Source organism: Colius striatus, chromosome 3, assembly GCF_028858725.1.
Source record: "Colius striatus isolate bColStr4 chromosome 3, bColStr4.1.hap1, whole genome shotgun sequence".
NCBI classification, from domain to species: domain Eukaryota; kingdom Metazoa; phylum Chordata; class Aves; order Coliiformes; family Coliidae; genus Colius; species Colius striatus.
In genome coordinates, this window is record NC_084761.1 from 12497065 (window position 1) to 12518507 (window position 21443).

General features: G+C 48.6%; 1 protein-coding gene across 3 annotated transcripts in view; it reads right to left on the reverse strand.

Annotated features, from left to right (window-relative positions):
- Positions 1 to 9062: 9062 nt before the first annotated feature.
- INTS1 (integrator complex subunit 1) overlaps positions 9063 to 21443 on the reverse strand; it is a 31831-nt gene continuing 19450 nt past the window's right edge. For 2 of the 3 annotated variants that reach the window (XM_061992585.1, XM_061992584.1), the window contains exons 31-47: positions 20719 to 20878; positions 19742 to 19882; positions 19171 to 19351; positions 18964 to 19087; positions 18324 to 18442; positions 17214 to 17301; positions 16410 to 16636; positions 15325 to 15448; positions 14726 to 14859; positions 13632 to 13824; positions 13238 to 13365; positions 12633 to 12745; positions 11931 to 12044; positions 10981 to 11051; positions 10348 to 10439; positions 10129 to 10238; positions 9063 to 9672 (exon numbers count right to left, since the gene is read on the reverse strand). In XM_061992585.1, the coding sequence (XP_061848569.1) occupies positions 9557 to 9672; positions 10129 to 10238; positions 10348 to 10439; positions 10981 to 11051; positions 11931 to 12044; positions 12633 to 12745; positions 13238 to 13365; positions 13632 to 13824; positions 14726 to 14859; positions 15325 to 15448; positions 16410 to 16636; positions 17214 to 17301; positions 18324 to 18442; positions 18964 to 19087; positions 19171 to 19351; positions 19742 to 19882; positions 20719 to 20878 (2235 nt within the window). In that variant the 3' untranslated portion in view covers positions 9063 to 9556. Of the gene's footprint in view, positions 9673 to 10128; positions 10239 to 10347; positions 10440 to 10980; positions 11052 to 11930; positions 12045 to 12317; positions 12428 to 12632; positions 12746 to 13237; positions 13366 to 13631; positions 13825 to 14725; positions 14860 to 15324; positions 15449 to 16409; positions 16637 to 17213; positions 17302 to 18323; positions 18443 to 18963; positions 19088 to 19170; positions 19352 to 19741; positions 19883 to 20718; positions 20879 to 21443 lie in introns of those variants that run through there. The other variant, XM_061992586.1, reaches the window with a different exon arrangement.

Here is a 21443-nt window from a genome sequence, read left to right on the forward strand (position 1 = left end):
GGGGCTGCGGGGCGGCTGCCGCCCGGGGGCTGCGGGGCCGATGCCGCCCGGGGGCTGCGGGGCGGCTGCCGCCCGGGGGCTGCGGGGCCGATGCCGCCCGGGGGCTGCGGGGCGGCTGCCGCCCCGGGGCTGCGGGGCCGATGCCGCCCGGGGGCTGCGGGGCCGCCCGCTCCCGCCGCCAGCACGTCCCCGACGCCGGAGGGGCTCCCGCGGCTGCGGACGAAGGACGTTCCCTTCACACCGCACAGAAACGCCGGGGCTCCTTCGCGAAGGGGCGGCCACGCGGGGCTAGGCGGGAGGAAGAGGGAGGACGAAGCGCAGGCACCCAGAGGGCTCAGCCTGTCTCGGGAGCGGGCTGGCAGCGTGGGGCAGCACGTCACGTCTCGGCCGCTGGCAGCCGTCAGCCGCAGCCGCCCGTCCCCGCTGGATGAGCGGGGCCACAGAGGCTATAGCCATGGCCAGGGGCCACCCCCGGCACATCCGTCCCGTCACATAACTCACCGGAGCTCACGCAGCTGCAAAGCTGCCGAAGAGACAAGGTAACGCACTTAAAGAGCTGCCTATAAATTAGGTAAAAACAATTAATAATACATATAATATAATATATTAATGGCATTTCTATGACATGATATGGATAATATACATTAATATATAAATACCTCACAAATAATTCAGTGTGTTTCCGTTTCATCAACAATCACTGGCCAATGTATTTACTTTATGGTAAGGATTATACATTTCATTATAAATGGCTTGCTGGGCATGTCAGCAACTTTTACATCTCCATTCACTTTATTATTAATGGTTTCCTGAACAGTAACGGCATAATAATGCACACAATGCAGCATGAATATTTGATGTGGCATCTATAGTCTCCCATTTATCATTTATAACAGGCTACAAAAACATTATAAAACATTTATTACAAATTTATAGATCACTTTATACTAAAACAAAGTTGTGTTATAAATACATTATTAATCCTTTATGCCATTTATAGGAATCCCTTGTAATAAGGCCTTAGCATATGTTGCTGCACCACCGTAATAGGAACAGTGTGGCAAGGAGGAACTACGGCACACCGAGCCTGCTCCCGAGTCCTGGATGTCTTCTGTGAAGGAAGGCATCAACATCTGCACTCCAAATTAATCACATTACCAAGGGACCAATCGAAAGAAATGCTGGATTCACTCAAAGTTGGGGGGTTTTCCTCCCTCCCTCAAAAAAGATGCTTGCTTTCCTGCAAATTAGAAACTTGCAGTGCTGCAGCCCTGAAAGCTGAGCTGTCCTGCTTCATTTCCACACTACCTTTTCATTAGATTAATAAAATTTGCATAATTTACGAAAAGCCAGCTGGCTAACAATGGGCAGCCCTTCCCATCCTCTGTCACCAGGTAGCTTAGGGCTCGGTGAGAACTAAAGAGGATGCGATGCGTTTAGAAAGCGGATTTGTGGGGTTTCTTTTTTAAGTCCCAAGGACCCCTTTGCTGAGCAGTGTGCGTCCTCCTGCTGCAATGCACACCGTGCATGCCCCTGCTGCAACACACACAGTGCATCCTCCTGCTGCAATGCACACCGTGCATGCCCCTGCTGCAATGCACACCGTGCACCCCCTGCTGCAACACACACCATGCATCCCACTGCTGCAACACACACAGTGCATCCTCCTGCTGCAATGCACACCGTGCACCCCCTGCTGCAACACACACCATGCATCCCACTGCTGCAACACACACAGTGCATCCCACTGCTGCAACACACACCATGCATCCCACTGCTGCAACACACACAGTGCATCCCACTGCTGCAACACACACCATGCATCCCACTGCTGCAACACACACTGTGCATCCCACTGCTGCATCCCACTGCTGCAACACACACCGTACAACACTGGGAAATGAGAAAACAATGTTTGAAAAGGGAGTTGCTGCCAATCGCTAGTAACATAAATAGTGAAAATCAGCTCCTGAGCTCAGCTTTGACACAGCTGGAGTTACCCCTTTCAGATTTAATGGCCCAGATGGGACACGGCCCAGGGAATGATATTTAGGTTTTTTTAAAGATATATTTGTTTAACATGACAATCTGTCTTCTAACAAACCCGGCTTAATGAGTCGGGGCGGGTAGTCCCTCCTCATTACCTCATGCTCTGGGCAGGGGCAGCTGGGGCTGGGTGGCAGGGGACATGGCCCCATGGAGCAGAAAGCCATGCTGCACACAGAGAGCAGCTGCTGATATTTGATGAGTATCACAGGCCACTGCATTTCATCTCATCCCTCCCTGCACCGAGCCTGGTCAGCAATGTTTGACTGAGATGGTCATGGCAGAAAGGCATCCAGGCTTTCAGACACCAGAAGAAGAAACTATTAGTTGCTAGCTTCAAGCTGTGCATCCCAAGAGAAGGGTAGGTTGGAGGTACAGCCCCTAGTCCACCAGAAGAATCAGGTCCACATTATACACCAAGGTGATTAAAATGCCAGCACTGGAGGAGTTAGCTAAGGAAGCAATAGTGTTACTACTGGCCCAATAATGGCTTTTCAAAGTACAGGCATCAGTGACTCCTGCAGTGTTCTTAGTTGGTGATTAAGGAGAGCTCTGCAGCAGTTTATAGCCATGATGAGTCTTTAATGCACCAACAGGTAAACTAATAAGCACTGCAGGGAGGGACTGAGCAGGAAGGGAGCAGAGCTGCCCGTGCAGCTCCCTGCCATTCACCAACAGTCACTCTTATCCCAGGACATTCCTCATGAGATGATGCTTACAAATCCTTACTCTGGATTGTATTTTTTTGTTTCTATCCCTTTTCTTTGGAGGACCATTCTATGTCCTCCTATACCTTGCCTGCTCTGGGAGCTTTTCCCAGTGTTGCTGCTTGCCATTTCCCACCTGTGATGCCCCTCAGCTCATGGAGCTGAGCGTGTCCTGCTTCCCCAGTCCTGCTTCCCCAGATATGTTTGGAAGCTTGTTGGAGAGTAGCAGTCCACCAACATGGACCCATTTATTCTTCTTTACTTACAGATACCTCTTTTCTCTCTTTTCCATAGTCCTTTTTAGTTCTTTTCCTAGATATGGGAATACAATGGAGAAATGCTGACTGCTTCCTGATGGTTGCTATGACTATGACTAGTGGGGATAACCCTTTGCCTTTACCTCTAAATTTATCCTGGTTCCCACATTCAGCAGCCTGGATTTTACCATTAGTAGAGAAAGAACATAAATATATGCCTAGGACTACCCTAAGGCCCAAAGAAAAACAACCAATGTTTGTTAGCTTGAGGACTTGAGGAGGAGGAAAGAGTCAATCCCTTACATCAGACAACGTGGGGCCTCATGAAGCTGAGAACAAAGTGATGCAGTTGTTGGAGTCTGGTTCTTTTTTTTTTTTTGTAAGAGAGTGTAACATCATAGAAAAATCACATCTTTTAACTATTGTGGGAAATCAGCTGATGAAATTGAGCTACTTCATACTGTTGCCGCGGGCTGTACGCAGAGCTGTTCCCTCCCAACAATGGGAAGCGTGTGTCGTAGCCAAGAGCTCTCATGCATTCCCATGCCAATGGCCTGTATTAAATTGAGGGATTCAAAACGAGAAAGGAAAAGTATGTGTCTCATCAGTAACATGCCTCATCAGCTCTCCCTTCCCAGAAGGCAGCCAGGCTGACTCCACAGAGACGGAAAGGCCCAAGCCAGGGAAAAGAAAGCCCCGACAATTTCACAGCTACTCACACAGAAATGCTTCTGTGGGACACCCACTTCTCCTTGGAGGCTGGGGTAGTTTTTGACCTGCAAAGCAGCAGAAAAAGGGTTATTACAGAATTCAAGTCTGGACACGAATTTCCACTGAAAGATGATGAAAGCGAAACACAAAGTTCCAGAAAGAGACACTCGCCTCCAGGAAGCTTGGAAATGGAAAATCCATGACCCTAAGGTCTCAAAGGACCAGAACCAATAAGCATCAAACTGTGTCCTGTCACCCAGGTGTGTCATAGCAAAAAAAGTCTCTCTCCCTTGTTGTCCCTGCTGCCCACCAGTAAGATGACCTGTCCCCCAAGACAGTGAGGTGAGGGATGGGCTACAGGCCATGGCAGAAAGTTATTTCCAGGCAACAGGGATGAGAGACTGCTCACACGCTGAATCCTACGCTCCATGTGAGAAGGGAAAAGGAAAAGGCCACAAATGGCTGCCTGGTGGGTCACCAGAGCCTCAGGGAGCCAAAAGCAGCTAGCCCAGGGGATTGGGGATGGTGTTTCTTTCAGGTGACCTCCTCTCCTCTTCCAAGGAAGCTGAACCACGCAGTGGTGATCCCTGATCTTTGCACTGCCTTGGCAGAACACTCCCTCCTACCAGAGCTGCAAACTTTTATCAGAAAAGGAAAGTGAAGGTGTGTTTTGCTGCTCACAACCTGTTTGGATCACGAGACTGGGTGAGGCGACCTGTATCGATCACGGCATCTCCATGGCAGCAGGACCCACCCTGGTGCCGGAGCTGGCCTGGCTGCTTTGAAATGCTGTGTTTTATCAGCACAGCAGAGTTTAAAGCCTGGAAAACCACTAGCATTCGTTAGTGATTAACAGCATTAGCGTGCTGAAGCAAAGAAGCACTTTGCCTCTTCCTTGCTCGCCATGGACATGAGTAAGTGAAGTCTCCTTTTGCTGGCAACAGGGGTAAAAGAAATCTTGTCCTCGTTTCACAGAAAGACAAAGGCACTCACTCGTCACTCAGCTTATTGCTGACCTCCAAAATCCAGCTGGAACTTAAGAGAGGCCAGCTCTTACCTCAGGTTACTGACTTGACAGTAATAAGATACTCAAGGCAGCATTGAAAGGCCAGAACTTTCCATTTTGGCACTAAATTGATGGGAAAAACTACAAATTGCCTTGTTTTCACCCAGACCAAACTTGAAGCACACCATGCTGTATTTGAGGGAGAACAGGGGCTCCCATAGGAAGTCTGTGAAAGCACAAAACTCACTTTGACCCCATTCCTGGTCCAGCAGCATGACCACTGCATGGTCCTGCAAAGCCTCTGGCACCGGCATGTCCCCACCGTGCTGCCCAGGCAGCTGCGGGGGGTGCAGACCTGGGGGGTGAACACCTGGGCGGTGCAGAACTGGGAGGTGCAGAACAAGGGGGTGCAGAACCAGGGGGCAGCCTGAGGGATGCACATGAGCTTTGCAAGACAGCCCATAGGAGATGTGGTTCAAGACATCCTCCTCACCCTGTGCCGAGCACCTTTAGAGGTCTCCAAAGCACCTCTCCAAAGATGTTCTAAATAAACCCAGGAGAGCAAAACCATAAGTATCACTTTAGATTTTAAATCTCATTACTGGTTAAAATAAAAAAAGAGAGAGAGAGAGAGAGAGAGAGAGAGAGAGAGAGAGAAAGGGAGATGGTTTTATTACTCTTATTATATGTTTTCCATTATTTGCATAATTGTTTAATGCTAATAAGACAATTAGCAATTCTTACAGCTTAATAATTACCCAGCAATGACTGGCCTATTGTAGCTTAATGAATTTTTTAATTGTTGCTGGGGGTCTTGACGGGGATTTTTTTGCCCAGTATCTTCTTGTGTTAGAGATGCTGTTCCTGCAAACAGGGTAAGGCCAAAGGCAAGACACCACCAGCTACACAGGACAGGCAGATACCCTATAAAAAGATCTCTTGAATTTAAAAGGAGAGGAAAATGCAAACTCTATATTCTGCTGCTTTAGGGACAAATTATCTAAATATACAGAGAGGCAGAGAATTAAGAATCAGTCCACCTTAGGCAAATGCTACCCTGGCAGAAGCCAGGCTACTTAGCTGGTGTGGGGCTGGTTTTAACATAGCCAAAGCTAACAACAGTCTTAGCATTTTTAGCTTTTAGTTGAACAACTCCTTGAGTTGAGCGTGAATCACACCACCCTGACTTGTGGTACGGCCAGAAGGAAGTTAATTGAGGGCAGGCAGGGCCAGGATTGTGTTTGTCACTGGCTGAGGTCACAGATGAGGTTGGCAGGAGGAAAAGGATGGCAGGGCCCTAGGGAGCAGTCACAGGAATAGACTCCATGGCCCGCATTTACACACAGATGATAAGTAATGGAGATGGAGCTTTCCTCTCCTTTTTTTCCGTGAGATTTCTTGCATGCCGGTCCTTGCAAAGGGAGGCTTTTCTTTTCCAATGGCTGGCAAAACACCTGTAACCACGAGGTTCCCTGTCTTGGCTGTACCCTGTGTGCCTCTTGCCACCTTTCCACTGTTGGCGTGGCAGCTCAGGCAGATTTGCCTCTGAGCTCAGTGCTGGGACTGTTCCCACTGCCCAACGTTCAGTGTGCTCCACAGGCAGCTGCTCCTGAGCCAAGAGCATACAGGCACCTCCCGCTCAGCCATGCTCTGCTCATGACCAAACTCACGTCAGCCAAGGTCCTGATGCCTGCAGGGGATGGAGGTGGGACCTGGTCACCTCTGTGGGGAAGCAGCCGGGCTTTGGGAGGACCCAAAGTGACCCATCACAACATGAGTGAGGAGGTGTCACGTTCCCCTCCTCCAAAGCTGCAAGCCTGCCTGCACCGTGCCACCACCTCCTCCCCAAGATGCTGGGGCCAGCTCCCAGCCTGGATTTGGCTATTCATGCATCCTGCCCCCATCCTTGCCAGCCAGTGCTTAGTAGAGGAAGCCTGCAGCCCCTCGGCTGCTCCAGGACTGCCCAGCTCCTCCTGGGCTCCCTTTGCTCCCCAGCCTCTACCACCTCTGCCCAGCACCAGCTCTGCAGGCACCAAAGCAGGGCCAGCTGACGCACAGGGGCTGTGCCAGCCGTGCCCTGAGTGCAGCCACAGGATGCCAAACAAACCTGCAGCAAGTTTTCCCTTTCCCATCCTCCCTCCCCTAGAGCTGGGATGGGTTTCCCACTGTATCAGAGACTGACAGCCTCCCCACAAGCCAGTGTTGTGCACCTGGCACAGCCCCACATTGCCTTCCTCAGACACCAGCCCTGGCAGCCCCTGGCTCTCCAAGGAAGCTCTCGCCTACAGCAGATCACAGTAGTGCCCAAGCAGTGATTCCAACACCACTTGGGACATGTCATCTGCAACACAGATGGGAGCAGTGATTTCCAGTGGTGAGCCCCACGGGCTTGGGCAGGGATGACCCTGCAAACCTCCTCCCCACTCCTCTTCTCAGCAAGGCACCAGCTCTCCATGAAGACTGAAGAGCTGGCCCCAGCCCCCAGGAGGAGCCTGGCAGAGCCCTGAAGGATAACACTGGCAGCTCAGCAGGGATGGGAGGCGAGAAGGTGCTCAGCCAGGCAGAGATGGAAGTTACACAGCACTGATTAAAAGGCGGGTGAGTGTCAGGGCATCAGTAACGCTGTTGCTAACTGTTTCAGAGCTGTTAGGCAGGAGGGACAGGCTCTGGCCCTGAGCTGTCTCTGCACAGCCCAGCACCCCCTGACAGCCCTGTTCTCAGCCCTGATCTGCTTTCAGTGCTGGAAGCCAAGGCAAGCTGCTCAGCTCCACTGGGTCCAAGCAGAGGGTGGCAGCAGAGCAACTCCATCGCGGGACCCTTCAATACAGCAAAAATTAGAGAGATCAACAAATCACAGATGATGATTTTCGTACTGGGAAATCTATAGGAAGGCTGAGCTCTGCACATTCCCTTCCTTTGAGTTTGTTTCTTCATCTCCCAAAAGATGATTTCTGCTGCTTCTGATAAAGAGATTCCACCTTCTCAGCCACATCTTTTTACACTGCTTTGCAAAGCCTGGCCCTCCTGGTCCAAGTAGTCGTTAAGTAGTTCTGCCAACCTCCAAGCAGCCCCCGCTGCTCTGAACCAGGCATGCTGGAGCTGGTCTGCTCACAGCAGGCATTGGCCAAACAGAGCAGAATCTCAGGCCATTCCCACGATTTGGTTTTGTCAGTAAATGTTTCTGGTTGCAGCCCGGGAGTGGGATTTCTGGAAAGCCCTAGTTGCAGAAAGCATCTTCATCAAAGCACTCCCTGCTTTGTTTGATTCACTGTCTTTGCATGGTAAGTCTTCAGACATTTTCCTTGCTCCTCAAGTCAAACTCCTGTGAAAAGCCCTTTTCCAGCAAGTCCCACAAGTCCCCAGCTGCTCTAGGCCCACAGCAGCACCAGAACTACCTCCCTGCTCTGACAAACTGAGCACAACCTTAATGATGTCTGATAGGGACTAAGGTAAGAGGAGCCAGTAATCTCACTGGGAACCCTTTAGACAGGCATTAATCCTGCTGTCACTGATCCCCTCAGGAAAACCGTTTCACTGACTTGATCTTCTTCCACTGTTCCTCCACATAATTTATATGTGGCTAATTGCCACAGTAGTGGCTCTGATGCAAAGCAGATGCTGCTGAGGAAAAGTGCATCCTTATTTAAAGGCAAGAGGGGTTCAGATCTCTCTCTTTCCCTTCTCCATCTCCCTCGCAAAGCCAGCCCAACGTTCACTCATATTTTGACACATTAGCAAGGTGCTCAGCTGTGGCACTCCTCATTTGCAGGAACGGACAATATTCTCCACACAGGCACTCTGAGGTCACAGCTGTCCCTGCCACCAGCAAGGACATACAGACTTATTTACAACCATCCATAAAATTAGTAAAGGAAGACACCTCCTTTCCTGTCCTCGAATGACAGCTGGCAAATAAGCCATCACCCCTATCAGCAGACAAGGACCAGAGAGCAGCAGTTAGGAGGAACTGGCAGATCCCAAGAAGTCCAGCTGCCTGTTTGAAGACTCCACTCTGACAGTGGCCAGCTGCTGGATGTTTGCAGATGTACCAAGAAGTTTGCTTTATTTGTTTTTGAAGAAAAGTTTTCCAAGGAACCTCTTAAAAATTGTCCTGTCAGCAGCTGCTGATGACCAAACTCACGACACTCCACTGACCCTTCTTAACCTCCTCCATTTCCTGCATATTGTGTAAAAGGTCAAGACAGCCCTGTGAGCTTCTGGCCACAGGGACAGTCCTTCTAGAGGTGCTCTGTCTATAATAACAAGAGGTTGAAGAACAGGGAGAGGGGGATGTCAAGCTACACCAAAGGCAGCACAGAGCAGAGAAAGGCACAATGGAAATGGAGAATTTTAATCAAAAAAAGAAAACAATAAAACCAAACCATAAACACACACCCTCAGAAAACAAAGAGGGCTCTCCCCCTGCACAGATCTGTGTTTCCTCTCTGACAAAGAGAGGGCAGAGACTTCAAGTGCAAGGGCTAGTGCTCCTTTCTGCTCTCCCTGCAGTTCTGCCTCCTTGGAGAGACAAAAAACCCAAACAACAAACTGACAGCCACTGTCCCAAGACCCCGTGGAGGAAGTGGTCCCTGTTTGGCACAATGTTCTGGAGACTTTTGTCCCACAGCAATGGTGTCTTAACCAGACAGATAATCCTTGCCCCTTCCTGATCTTCAGTCAGCGCGCTCTCCTTCTCCAGCATAGTCTGGCCTGCTGCATCTCCTCTTTGATCCTTCAAGCACATGAGTTGAAATATACAGGGCTTCAATGGAGCTGATAAATCTGGTTAAATTAGTTCCTCTGGAAGTGGTGCTCCCAGAACCATAGGCTCATATCATGGCCTCCATGTGCAGAACCTTCAAGGCCTCTGAAATCTGAGAGCTGGTGTCGATCTGGCCATACATCCCCACCAGGAAGGCCCTGTGCAGTAACACTGCTGCGTGCTCTGTGAAAGGGAAAGACACCATGAGGACAGACCCAGAAGCTCCAACATGCAAACAAGAGCAACCTGTCAACACTGGGACAAACGTCTGCAGCTGTGTAAGAAATTCTCTCCTTCCACAAGAACATGGGTCAATCCACCCTCTAACAGCTCCCTGGGTACACGATCACACAAGGGATTGTAACTCAGAGAAAATCCTAAGGGAGCAAATCTACTCCAAGGAGCCTCCCTTGTCTCTAGGACAAAACTTACCGTGATGCTCACAGCAAACCTACGACTGATATAGGCTCCCTGCGTATTTGATGGCCTTGTCTAGGCAACACTGACCCTTGGCAACAAGCCAGGGAAGCTCCCAGTACAGCAGCAGTTCCCAACACAGGAGCCAGTTCCCAGCACAGGAGCCCAGCTCTGAGCCTTGTGAGGCCAAGAGTGCACCGAGGGTGTGAGATACCAACCGACCTTGGCAAAGCAGAGTGTATTCAGGCAGGTTCCTCAGTGCTGTCTGCACCACCTCAAAGTCTCGGCTGCCCAGGCAGTACATGAAGGTGGGAAGGAAATCTGCAGCAATGCTGGGAGTAAAAGATGATAGTGTCAGTACAGTCCAGATGAGCACCAACAGCCACGCAGGATGGGCAGCCAGTGCCCAGCAGTGACAGCCTGTGCTCTAGCAGGCCTCACCTGGGGTTGTTCTGAATGGAGCGCAAGGCCAGGCTAAAGGCCAGGTTTCGGCAGGACTCCTCTGATGAACTCATCAGCTTCTGTAGGTTTGTCTGAAAGAAGATGGACAGATTAGGATCACAGGGCCATCCAGGGAGCACACACTCCTCAGATTTGCATTACTACCCTGCCAGCACCAATCCAGCCCAACACACATGCAGCAGGTACCGGCTGCGCCAGGAAATCCCTCTCTGTAAGAAGGATTATCCTTGTTTTGAATACTTTAAAGCACCCTTTTGTAATCTTATTCCACATGGGACAGTTGAGTTTTCCCAGAGCTCTAGTGTTTTCAACAGAGCTGTTTTGCCCTCTCCTTGCCCCAATACAGGCAAGAGGACAAAGCATTAACTCTAACTTCTCTTTATGTCAGAGGAAGAGTGGAAGACGGCTGACCCAGAATGCAATGGAGAGAAGTTGGTAGGGAAATAAATACTGCCTGCTGTCAGAAGGATAAACTAAAGAGAAATTTCTCCTAAGATGCTGCAACAACCACCTAAAATGCAGAGAAAGAGTAGTACTCAAGCTGTCTGGGCAAAATACTCTAGTGAAAAGAATTCCTTCCTTTCAGTGGTAGCTTAAGACACTGATACTCACAGCAAAAAAGGAGAGAATTTCTGGCCTCCTCCTGGACATCTCATCAATGTCTGTCAGCACCTCCAGGATGTCTGGTGGAAGATACAGGTTTGAAAGGGGTGACTGAAATTCAGTGATCCACTAAAAGATCTTTTTCTCTACAAATCCAGCCTTCCAAACAGTCAAATTTTTCCACCTGCACACAGAGCTACAGTAATAAAGGCAGTTCTTCAAAAAGGGTGACAACAGGCAGCTCAGATGCCAGATCAGCACATCCCATCCTGCCCAGGCAGAGGTCACTAGCATTGTCATGCCATAGGCAGGGGAAGGATTCAAGTGGGGTGTGAGGTTTCAGTTCCAGAACACCTTCTTCTATAACTGAAAGATCTCCACAGAAAGCCTCTTTTTGAACAGTGTCCAGGATTTCTTCCTCCCGTCTCTAGTGTGGAAGGAAAACTGTCACCCCAATACAACTCAGGCCTGAACACCTGTGATTTCAGAAAACCTTTGCAGAAGAAGTACCTTGTTCCCATATGCCACATGATTTTCTTCCATGAAAGCCATTAGGGGATTTCTAACAAAATCCTGACTCTCATCTGTCTGGTATTTTTAGACCATTAAAAAATGGCATTCCTATCAGCACTCCAGACCTGCCTTGACATGAACTGCAGCACTCCTTGCATGACTCTTACTATCTCCCAGAGCACTTACAGGATCCTTAAGAGCCCAAAGCAGAGGCAGCTGCAGCACTGCTGAGCTAAGTGATAACAGCATCATAGGAAGCCTCTGTCACAGAATCACAGAACGTTACAGACAAGTTCATCCCAAACAAAACCACATCCTAACTGCTGGAGACTTCCAAACACAAGACTGAAAAGGAAACTAGCCTGTAGCTGACAGATAAGTAACAGGGTTGGCATATGTCTGCATTTGCCCTACATCTTTGTACAACTCTGTAGGTTCTCACTTACCCTCAACCGTTTGGCCTCTGGAGAGCCTCTTCATGTATGGAGCCATGTCTGTTGGCGTGAGAGGAGTGAAGAGAGACACGCTGACAAGGGGCAGAGAGCCAGCTGCTGCTTCATCTAGGGAGTGAGAGAGAGCAGGTCACTCCTGACAGTCTATGGAGTTTTAACAGGGAGTCAGATGCAGTATTCCCTGCCAGTAAAGGGGTGTATCATAGGCTAACCAGCAATACTGCAATACAGCTTCTAGCTCTCACACTGTCTGTAGTCTCACTGCATCTTCTGGTACCCCTCAGCTGAGGCAAAAAGAAGGAACCTTCTCGAGCTCTTATAATGTGATAATACTGAATAATTTTCCCAGGAAAGTTGGAAGCAGTGGAGAAGTGGATGTACCTTCACTCAGGGTCTCCTGACAGGTCAGTCCTTAAGTATGGCTGAGAAAGCCAAATCCACAACAATGAAACTTGCTTGAGAGCTGTTCTTCTGCTCCAGTAGTGATACCACTGTCAGGAAAACAATTTAAACCCATCCTAGATACTAGTTATGGATTGCTGAGTATACAGCAGTGCCATTCCCCACTCTAAATATCTCTTCCATTGTTCTTCACAAGAAGAACAAGCACAGCATACAGCCCATAAAAGCATCTGTGCTAAAAAACATACAGTAGGTTCACCAGCTGGAATAACTCTTCCCCGTACTCAGACTCACCATCCTTCTCTTCATCAGAGCCTCTGTCCAAGATGCCACTCTTACTAGGCAGACTCAGCCCAGCCAGGAGGGACTTCAGCATTGCTAGATCACTGTTGTCTGATGACAGGTCACTAGGGGAAGAGACAGCACATTTAACTTTAAACAGCAATAAGGGCATGAGGACAAGTGATTGAACACATAGATATACTAAAACAAATAGTTTCTTAGAAGCAGAAACAAGATTTTTCCTTTCACTGTAACTGGAACTCAAATGCATCTTCACCTATATCTGCAGAGGGGACCCTTCAGCCACTGCTCAGGGAAGAGATACTCCCACTGGCCCTGTTGAAATGATGACAGGGAACTACATGCCTCAACAGGACGTTTAGGCCATTATGTCAGTTGAGATCATTACTTGGCTTCCTTGGGCTGAGTTTTTACTATAAAAGGGATATGCTGCACATCTCAACATAGACTTAAGGGAGCTAGGGGTGAAAAAGTGACATATTAATAGCTCTTCTGTCACATCCTCCTGCTGTGTTCTGTCTGGTTAGCTCATGGCAGTCTGACTGTGCAAGCTCTCCATGTGCTAACTGTGGGCTAACCAGAATAAGGACTCTTACTGGAGCGGATCCGAGTGCTTCTGCAGGAAGGAGACAGCAGCCTGGGCATTGCATGTGATGTACTTGTGGATAAACTGGACAAACTTGCTGATGAAGGCAGCCAGGTGCCGCGAGGACTTTCTGTAGTTCTGAGAAAGAATCAGGAAGATGAGAGTTAACAAAAAAAAAGCAGTGATGCAGAGCCCCATCCTGCACCTCTGGGTACCAGGGAGTAGCTTCTCCATCTCCTGTCTCCTCTTTAAGCCCTCCAAGGTACTTGATTAACTTTTTTGTTCTTAGGTATATGAAGGTTTTCCCTTCAAATAGGAGACAGCAGAGCTGGCCCTGTGTTTCACGAGCTTCTCCATCTAGTGGCTGGCAGCCCCAGCACAGAGGGGAGCAGGCCCTTTCCTACCAGCAGCAGTCGGATGAAGGACAGCAGACAGTCCCATAGTGCCGCCTGGTGCTCGTTCTGGAAGACCTGCGGCTGCAGCAGCTCCAGGATCCCCAGGACATGGATGAAGAAGGTCAAGTGGTTCTGCTGCCTGAACTCCTGGAAATTGAGGTGAACACGGCCGTGCAGTAGTGCTGCAATCATTGGCAAGTGCCTGAAATGCCAAACAGAAAAGAATCCAGATCTAGCCTCTTTCTAAAAAGAGTTACACGTTGTTACACCTCCATTCCTGGAAGGAAGCATCCCTTACCCTCTCCCAGGGTTCAGGATTTGATCTCTGTAATCATAGAATCAGGAAGCCCCACTTCCCATCCATCTTCTATTCTCTAGTTCCAATTACAGAATCACAGACCAGTCAGCGCTGGAATGGACAAGAGCTCATCCAGCCCAACATCCTGCTACAGCAGGTTCCCCTCCATCAGGCCACACAGGAATGTGTTCAGGCATGTTTGGAAACCTCCAGAGAAGGAGACTTCACTCCCTCACTGGGCAGCTTGTGCCAGGGCTCCCCCACCTGAACAGCAAAGAAGTTTCTCCTCATGTTCAAGTGGAACTTCCCGTGTTCCACCTTGTGCTCATTACCCCTTGTCCTGTCACTGGGCACTACAGAAAAAAGACTGGCCCCATCCTCTCAGCACTTGCCCTTTAGGTATTTTGTAAGTGTTGATGAAGTCCACCCTCAGCCTTCTCTTCTCCAGGCCAAACAGCCCCAGTCCTCTCAGACTTTCCTCATCAGAGAGATGCTCTAGTCCTCTCATCACCTTGGTTACTCTCAGCTGGACTCTCTCCAGAAGTTCTCTATCAGTCTTGAACTGGGGAGCCCAGAATTGGGGACACAGTTCCAAGAGAACTGTTTCTGGGCAGATACAAGGCCTGAGGTGCTGCCTCATTGTAAGAGGTAAGTCTTCTGCTGCCCTTTTTCTTGACTTTTGTACATGAACACGGATTCCAACACAATCATCAAGACTCCTGCAAGCTTGTTCCTGTTTGAGGACAAGAGTGGATGCTTTTCAATGAAGCCCATCCATACAGAAGGTGAAAAGAGAGAGCAGTACCTAAGAAGCAAGATGGGATGAGCCACAGCAAGCTTCCTGCAGGCCATGTTGGCATCCCACACGCGGCTTTCTGAGGACTTGGAGTCACTGGTGTCTGCGAGAAGGTTAATGAATCTGTGAACCAGAGCATCGAGCTAGAAGAAAAGTAATGAGTAAACCATTAAGAATTGGAAGCACAATCAAGCCCATGACTCTGCAGTGTTTCCCAGTTCCTTTCCAACTACAGAGGGGGTTTAACAGAAATTATTCTCAGGTAGGTCTGCAAGCAGATGCAACATTCCAGCTGGCACAGGATCTGAAGTCCACAGTCTCTATAGACTTCAAAGCAGGATCAAGTGCCTGCACACTTGTACTTTACAGAAGCCTTTGGCACACAGAAGCTTGTAGAGCTTACACTATTTTGTAGGACACTGCAAAATAAACCATAACTAAAGCCTCTGCTCCTCAGACTGCTGGAAGGGGCAATAGAGGAGTAAAGTAAAGAAACCAAAGTGACCCAGGAAGCTTTTGCCAGTCCTCTCTTTTCAGACCGAGCATCAAAGTTGGATTCAATGTAGGTACACCACTGGAAAGGGGCTTTGCTATGCCTCTAACTTCACCTTGCAAGTGCTGCTGTCTCTGGCTCCTTCACTGGTGAGAAGCATCTCGGGCATAGGCACAAGGAGCTCGGGTAGTTGCAGGTATATCTGAAGCAGAAGGTCCTGACAACACTTTCCCACAGAGCTGAAGGAAAAAGGCAGAGTTCAGTCACTGTTTACTACATTAGTTCAACCAGCAAAAATCCCAGGCCCATCAGATTAGTAACATCCTTCCTGAATATGGCAAACAGACCATTGTAAGAGCAGCTACTGCTAATCTGAACCAGTCTTTGCTTCTTTTGAACTACTCATATCATTCACAGTCTACAGGGATCCATCCACAGTCTATGGAGATCCATCATTAGCCCATTTGCAGTTTAAAACCCGCAGTTAAAGGGACCCAAAACAAGAAAGCTCTGCTTACATCTCCAGTGAAAAGTTTCTGCACATGGTACTCATGGTAATCCCTACCCCAAGCAAAAGAGCAGTGACAAGCACAGCTATTCAGACGAGCCAGCCTGTTCCCTACACATCTGCCCTCCAGAGACCCCTGCACAGTCTGTACTGGGAGGCAGCACAATGAAATGGTAACTGAGATTACTTAGTATCTTTTCTAACACCACCATAAGCAAGGTCAGAATTAGGTCAGTTTGTTTCACTGCCCCAAATACACCATCTTCCCATTCCTCCCACAGCACTAACATAGCTGTTAGGAAACAATCTTGTCTCCATTCAGCTTTGAGAGCAATCATACTGGTCAGAGCAGTGATTCACGAGATGAGTAGACATGAAATCTCAGGTTAGAAACTAGTCATTAAAAATAACCATTGGCTTAAACAAACAAAAAAAAAGACACAGCAAGCATTTCATTCTGAAGTCCTAAAAGCAAAAAAGCCCTTAAACTTCACTTTTACCTTCCTGGTCCAATGACCTCTTAAACTGACTCACTGTTCCCTCAAAGCTCTGGGGGGACACTATGCACTTTTCATACAGGCTCTGGAACATAGTATTTGTAAGGAAGGCAAGCTGGCAAGTGCCATCCTCACCTGCTGGCTCATGCCCAAGCAACTACAGTTCCACAGACAGTGCTGTGTATCCTCCCTCACCTGCTTCCCCACTGCTGGATGCAGCTGGTCAGATACTCTGATACTTTTTTGATGCTCTCAATGTCCCCATGAGAACAACTGAGCAACAAAGGCAGTCGAGACTGGATGAGTGTGCAGGAAGCCTCATCAGCGTTCTCGTATCTGGTTTCTGCTTCAGCCAGGATCAGCTCCACCATGCTGATCAATTCTGATGCCTTTAGGTGGAGCACAAATTCCTCACGGCGCTTCTGTAACGCAAGAGAACAGCCAAAATGAATCCAAATCCCTAGATCTAGTTCCTTCTAGTCACACTTTCCCCAGCTGGAATGGAACTGCTCTTAGAACTAGACTGAAGAACTACCTCGTATCTGGAGCTCTGAAAGCATGCATCACAGCCCCAAATGAAACCTTCTTTACCCCTATTCTACTTCTGAACTTGGTTTCTTCCATCCCAGAGTGTGTGACAGGTCAGAAACCATCAATCAGTCACCAAACCAAAGAAATTCTTATGTGGAGAAGAGACACAATTCCTTTTTCTTTATATAATGGGAATTATCCCCCACTGGGTTTCAGCTTGCTCACCACTGCAGCCTTACGCTCAGATATTGTGGTAACTGCTGCAATGCAAATGTCAAGTGGGCAAACTGATGTGTGTTCATAGCAGCTTTCTGGACTCAAAATTGCCACTGTAATATGTAACATAGCATTGCAGCTCAGTAACAGTAACTTGGCATGCTGCACTCCAGCCACCTCCTGGCCATGGAAAAATCAGGCACTGTCTCTCACTGCATCCAGAGAGGAACCTTGGAAGAACTGAACCACTACCTGAGGAGTTCTTTGGTCCCTTCCCTGCCAGATCCGAGGAATGTGAATACAGGCCCATAAGAAATCCAAGGATGCAGTTGGGTCAAACCTGCCAGAACACAAAAGAAGACAGATTTGCAATTAGAGTCAACATAGCCCCTGGGCAGCACACAAGCACATGATAGTGTCTCTAAACATCATGAGTACTGTGAAGCAAGAAACATCTGCAAATGTAAAAATAGGATCCATTAAGTTCCGAGAAGGTGTTTGGTTCTGTTCCCAGATTATGACTAAATATTTGTTGCAATCAGCACAGCACAGGGTATGGAGCTGAACAAATGGCATTCATCAAGACTGTAGCAGTTACACAGAGTCTTGCACCACAAGGCCAGAAACTGGTACAGTCAGACCAGTGACCTTACTGTCCCAGTGCACAGAACATCCCATCCTAGCTGTTATCCTGGAAGGCAGAAATTCATTAAATTGTTAGTGAGCAAGAGATAAACAAACCGAAACACTACCAGCTTGAAAAGTATTGCTGATGTAGTCATGTCCTAAATTACCACTAGTAGGTGTCAGCATTTCCTGGTTCACAAGCATAACAAATTTAAGCAAGACCACAGTGACACTTCAGTATTTGAGAGCAATGTACAGAAGCTGAGAGCTAGGGCTGCTCCAGAGGTCAGAACCAGGAGCCTGATGCCAAGAATAGGGTTAGAGAAAGACTGGTAATGGAGTTTAGTACAACCAGAAGATCCAGCAGAGCCTGCCCAGGTACAGATTGCTGTCAGTTCACTATCCAAGTCATCCTGCAAACTCTACGTTCATAAAGATTATCAGCAAGGGCAATGCTAGATGGATTACCCAGTGATTAGCACTTCCTGCTTAGAACACAGCCAAATCTTTATGTGCTGCTTCCATCAAACAGCAGGTAATATTTGTACCAAAGTACATAAATCAGCATGACTGAAATCAGCATCCTTCTCACAAAGCCTGTTTTTGGCTGGGTTACATCTCCTGGCAGAGACACCATGGAATGTGGCATCTCTTGTTCTCAGCTTCTGTTTGTTCTCTCTCACAGTGAGTTGCCCAACTCAAAATTCTTTGCTAGGCCTGAAAAACACGACTCACCTTTGATCCCGGTTTCTGCAAAGCAGAAGCTTGATGCACTGGTGCAGCGTGGTCCAGCTGGACTGGTGAGTCAGGAGAGCCAAGAGATATGGGCGGAAGGAGGGCACCTGGGACCCAGCCTGACAGGACCAAGCAAAGAAGAGATGTAACAAAGAGGCCCCTGATGCAAGGTGGGGGTAGCAGATACTATGTGTGTGTGAGAAGGATAACAGTCCAGGCGGGCAGGTAACACAGAAGACACATCACATGGGTTTAGGATTTGAACTGCAGTATTTTCTAGCAGAACATGGCATCAGCTGTGACATTCAGTTTTAGTCCTAGCTTTGGCATTGCTTTTCTGGGCAAGCTGTTCATCTGTCTGCAAAAATACCAGGGACAACACATCTGGCTGGGCTGTATGGGACTATGCTGTGTCTGTATTGCACTTCCATGTCCTTAAAAGAATACAGCTGAGGAAATGTAAAGATACCTAAGCCTTGCACTGAGAAGCATGCACCAGAATCCCCTTTCTAGTCAGCCTGTGTTGCCTGGGAACTTGTATAGCAACATGTGGCAAAACATAAAACTACCCCTTGCCCTGATTCCAGTTAGGTGCAGGTGAGTGCCCCAGAAAGGTATTCCTTTAGCCAACAACTCTTACTTTGTTCCAGGAGAACAGTAGCTTCTGCTGGAGATCAGGGCAGCTGCTGATCACTTCTGGGTCCAGCATCTCCAGCCAGTCATTAAGAAGGCCAGAAGAGGGCCCCAGCCAAGCTGCTTCAGTACTGAGGAGAAAACAAAGCCAACATCAGCGGAGATGCCAGGAACTCACATTTACCAGTGAATTCCCATCACTGCCTAGGCTCACCTGCAATTGTCCAGCTCCTTCTTCACTGGTGTCTCTTCTTTGTCCTGGAGCAACAAGGAGCTCACGACAGCAATTGGCTTCATGGCAGGAAACCTAGCAGTGGTCTCAACACTAGCTGAGAAGAGGACAGTCAGGAGTTCCTCCAGGTATGGAGAGTGAGTTTCAATCAGACCTTGCAGGACTAGCAGGGGGAGAAATGTCACTCATTAAATTCAGGATGTGGTGAAAGCTATGGAACCTTATAAGAGTATTATGAAGGAAATCAGTCCAGCATTCCCCAGAGCCTGGCTCAGTAAGGAACAGGGAAGCCATTTTTATCTGGGATAGCAGACTTCAATTTTTCATCTTGTTAGAGGAAACCAACTGTTCGCTGGTTCAGCAAATCCCAGCCACAGAGCAGTTTATAAACCCTCACATCAGTGCAGGTGAAGGAGGTGATACAAGACAGTGCCAAGTTTAGATCAGTTCATGTTCTCTGATCCATGCAGGAGGCACAGTAGGCACACCCTTGCTGGGTTGGAAGTTCAGCCTGCTGCTGCACCAGGGAAGGAGAGCAGAGGGACAGCCATACCTTTGCTGATGAGCTCTGGCTCCACATTACACTTCTCCCCTGATTTCACTGTTGCAATGATAGCACGTACTGTGGAGCTGATCAAGTCAGGGTCACGACGGAAAGTCAGAGCTTCCGTGAGGTGCAAGAAGCCACCTCGAACTGCAAAGAAATCCCAGTATTGGCAATCCAAGCCCAAGTCAGCCCCTACATCAGGCTTCCCTTCTACCCCACATGGCTCCAGGCCATAACTGCTCAAACATACAAACACACTCTGCTGCCATTTTACTCCCACCAAAACCCTTGACAGCTCTTCTGCATGTTACAGGGACACGTGGCTAGGAGAAAACTATAACCACAAATACATTTCATTGCCTAATCTCTTAGAAACATAGAATTGTTTTGGTGGGAAAAGATCTTTAAGATCATCAAGTCCAAACCCTCACCTCACACTGCCCTCAGTACCTCAGCTACACAGCTTTTAAGTATCTCTAGGGATGGGACTCCACCACCTTCCTGGGCAGCCTGTGCCAGTGTCTGACAATACTCTTAGTGAAAAAGTTCTTACTGATCTCCAACCTAAACTTCCCCTGGCACAACCTGCAGTCATAGGCTCCTCCTCCCAAGAGGTGGCAGATGATGAAAAGCTCTGCAAGCGACACTGTGACCTTGTTCCAGCAGCCTTCTTGCATGCTCATGTTTCAGGACTACAGCTAGTGTAGAATTCCTGGCCTGAGCAAGTGCAAGTTTTCCTTGAAAGATCTGCTGTGCTTGGTGTGACACCACCAGGTGTCTACCACAAACCCACAGAGCCAAGTCATGTGTGGCTGCATTTCCACGTTCATATAGTACAGCACAAAACCTCACTTTGCTACTCCTAAGCCCACCTCTCTAAAAGCAGCCCACCACACTTTCTGCTCTGGATGCAGTTTTGTTTCTATCCCTTTCTTGCCCCACTTTGTCCACTCTGAGTCCCATAAGCCACACAAGGCCAGTACCGTCACTGATCCTGTGCCTTGAGGAGTACTGCACAGCAAAGCCCTTCAGCTGAGCACGCAGAGGACCATCTTCCACTGCAGGATTCTCCAGCCACTGCAGCAGTTGCATGAGGACTTTGAAGAAGAGCGAGGAGAAGGCAGTGTCTTCTGGCACGCAGCGCTGGGGAGTGCAGCAAAAGGGACTTGCTTACACACATGTCAGGAATACAACAAAGAGAGCAGAAAAGACACAGATAGTGGCACATACTGTGAAGAATACAGAGCACACTCACTCTGTTGGGCCACAGCTCACTCAAATGAAGGCAGCTCCTTCTAGCGTACTTATGCAAGGCACACACACAATACATCTCCCAGCATAACTAAGTGCCTTTTTTCATCAGGATGACAGAAATATTTTGTTGGATAAATCTTAGCCTTCTCTGAAGATTTCTTTAAGGAATTAAAGAATTCGGCTCTCAAGCTATCTGCAAATGCCCTGGCTTGCAAAACATGTCCATGCTACAAAACAGCACAGACTGGTGACCCAAACCCAAAAGAGGCCCACAGCCACAGATCTCTAGTGCTGCAGAGTTTTCAGACCAGGTAAGGTACAACTAACTCTGTATGTAAGCCCCTGTCCTCAGCAGTGTTAGGCTAACATCCCCAGCCAGCCTCTAAATGCCACGGTGCCAAGGCAAACTGAGTCCCTCCGTGTCATACTCCCCAGGCCACACCTCCAGCATTAC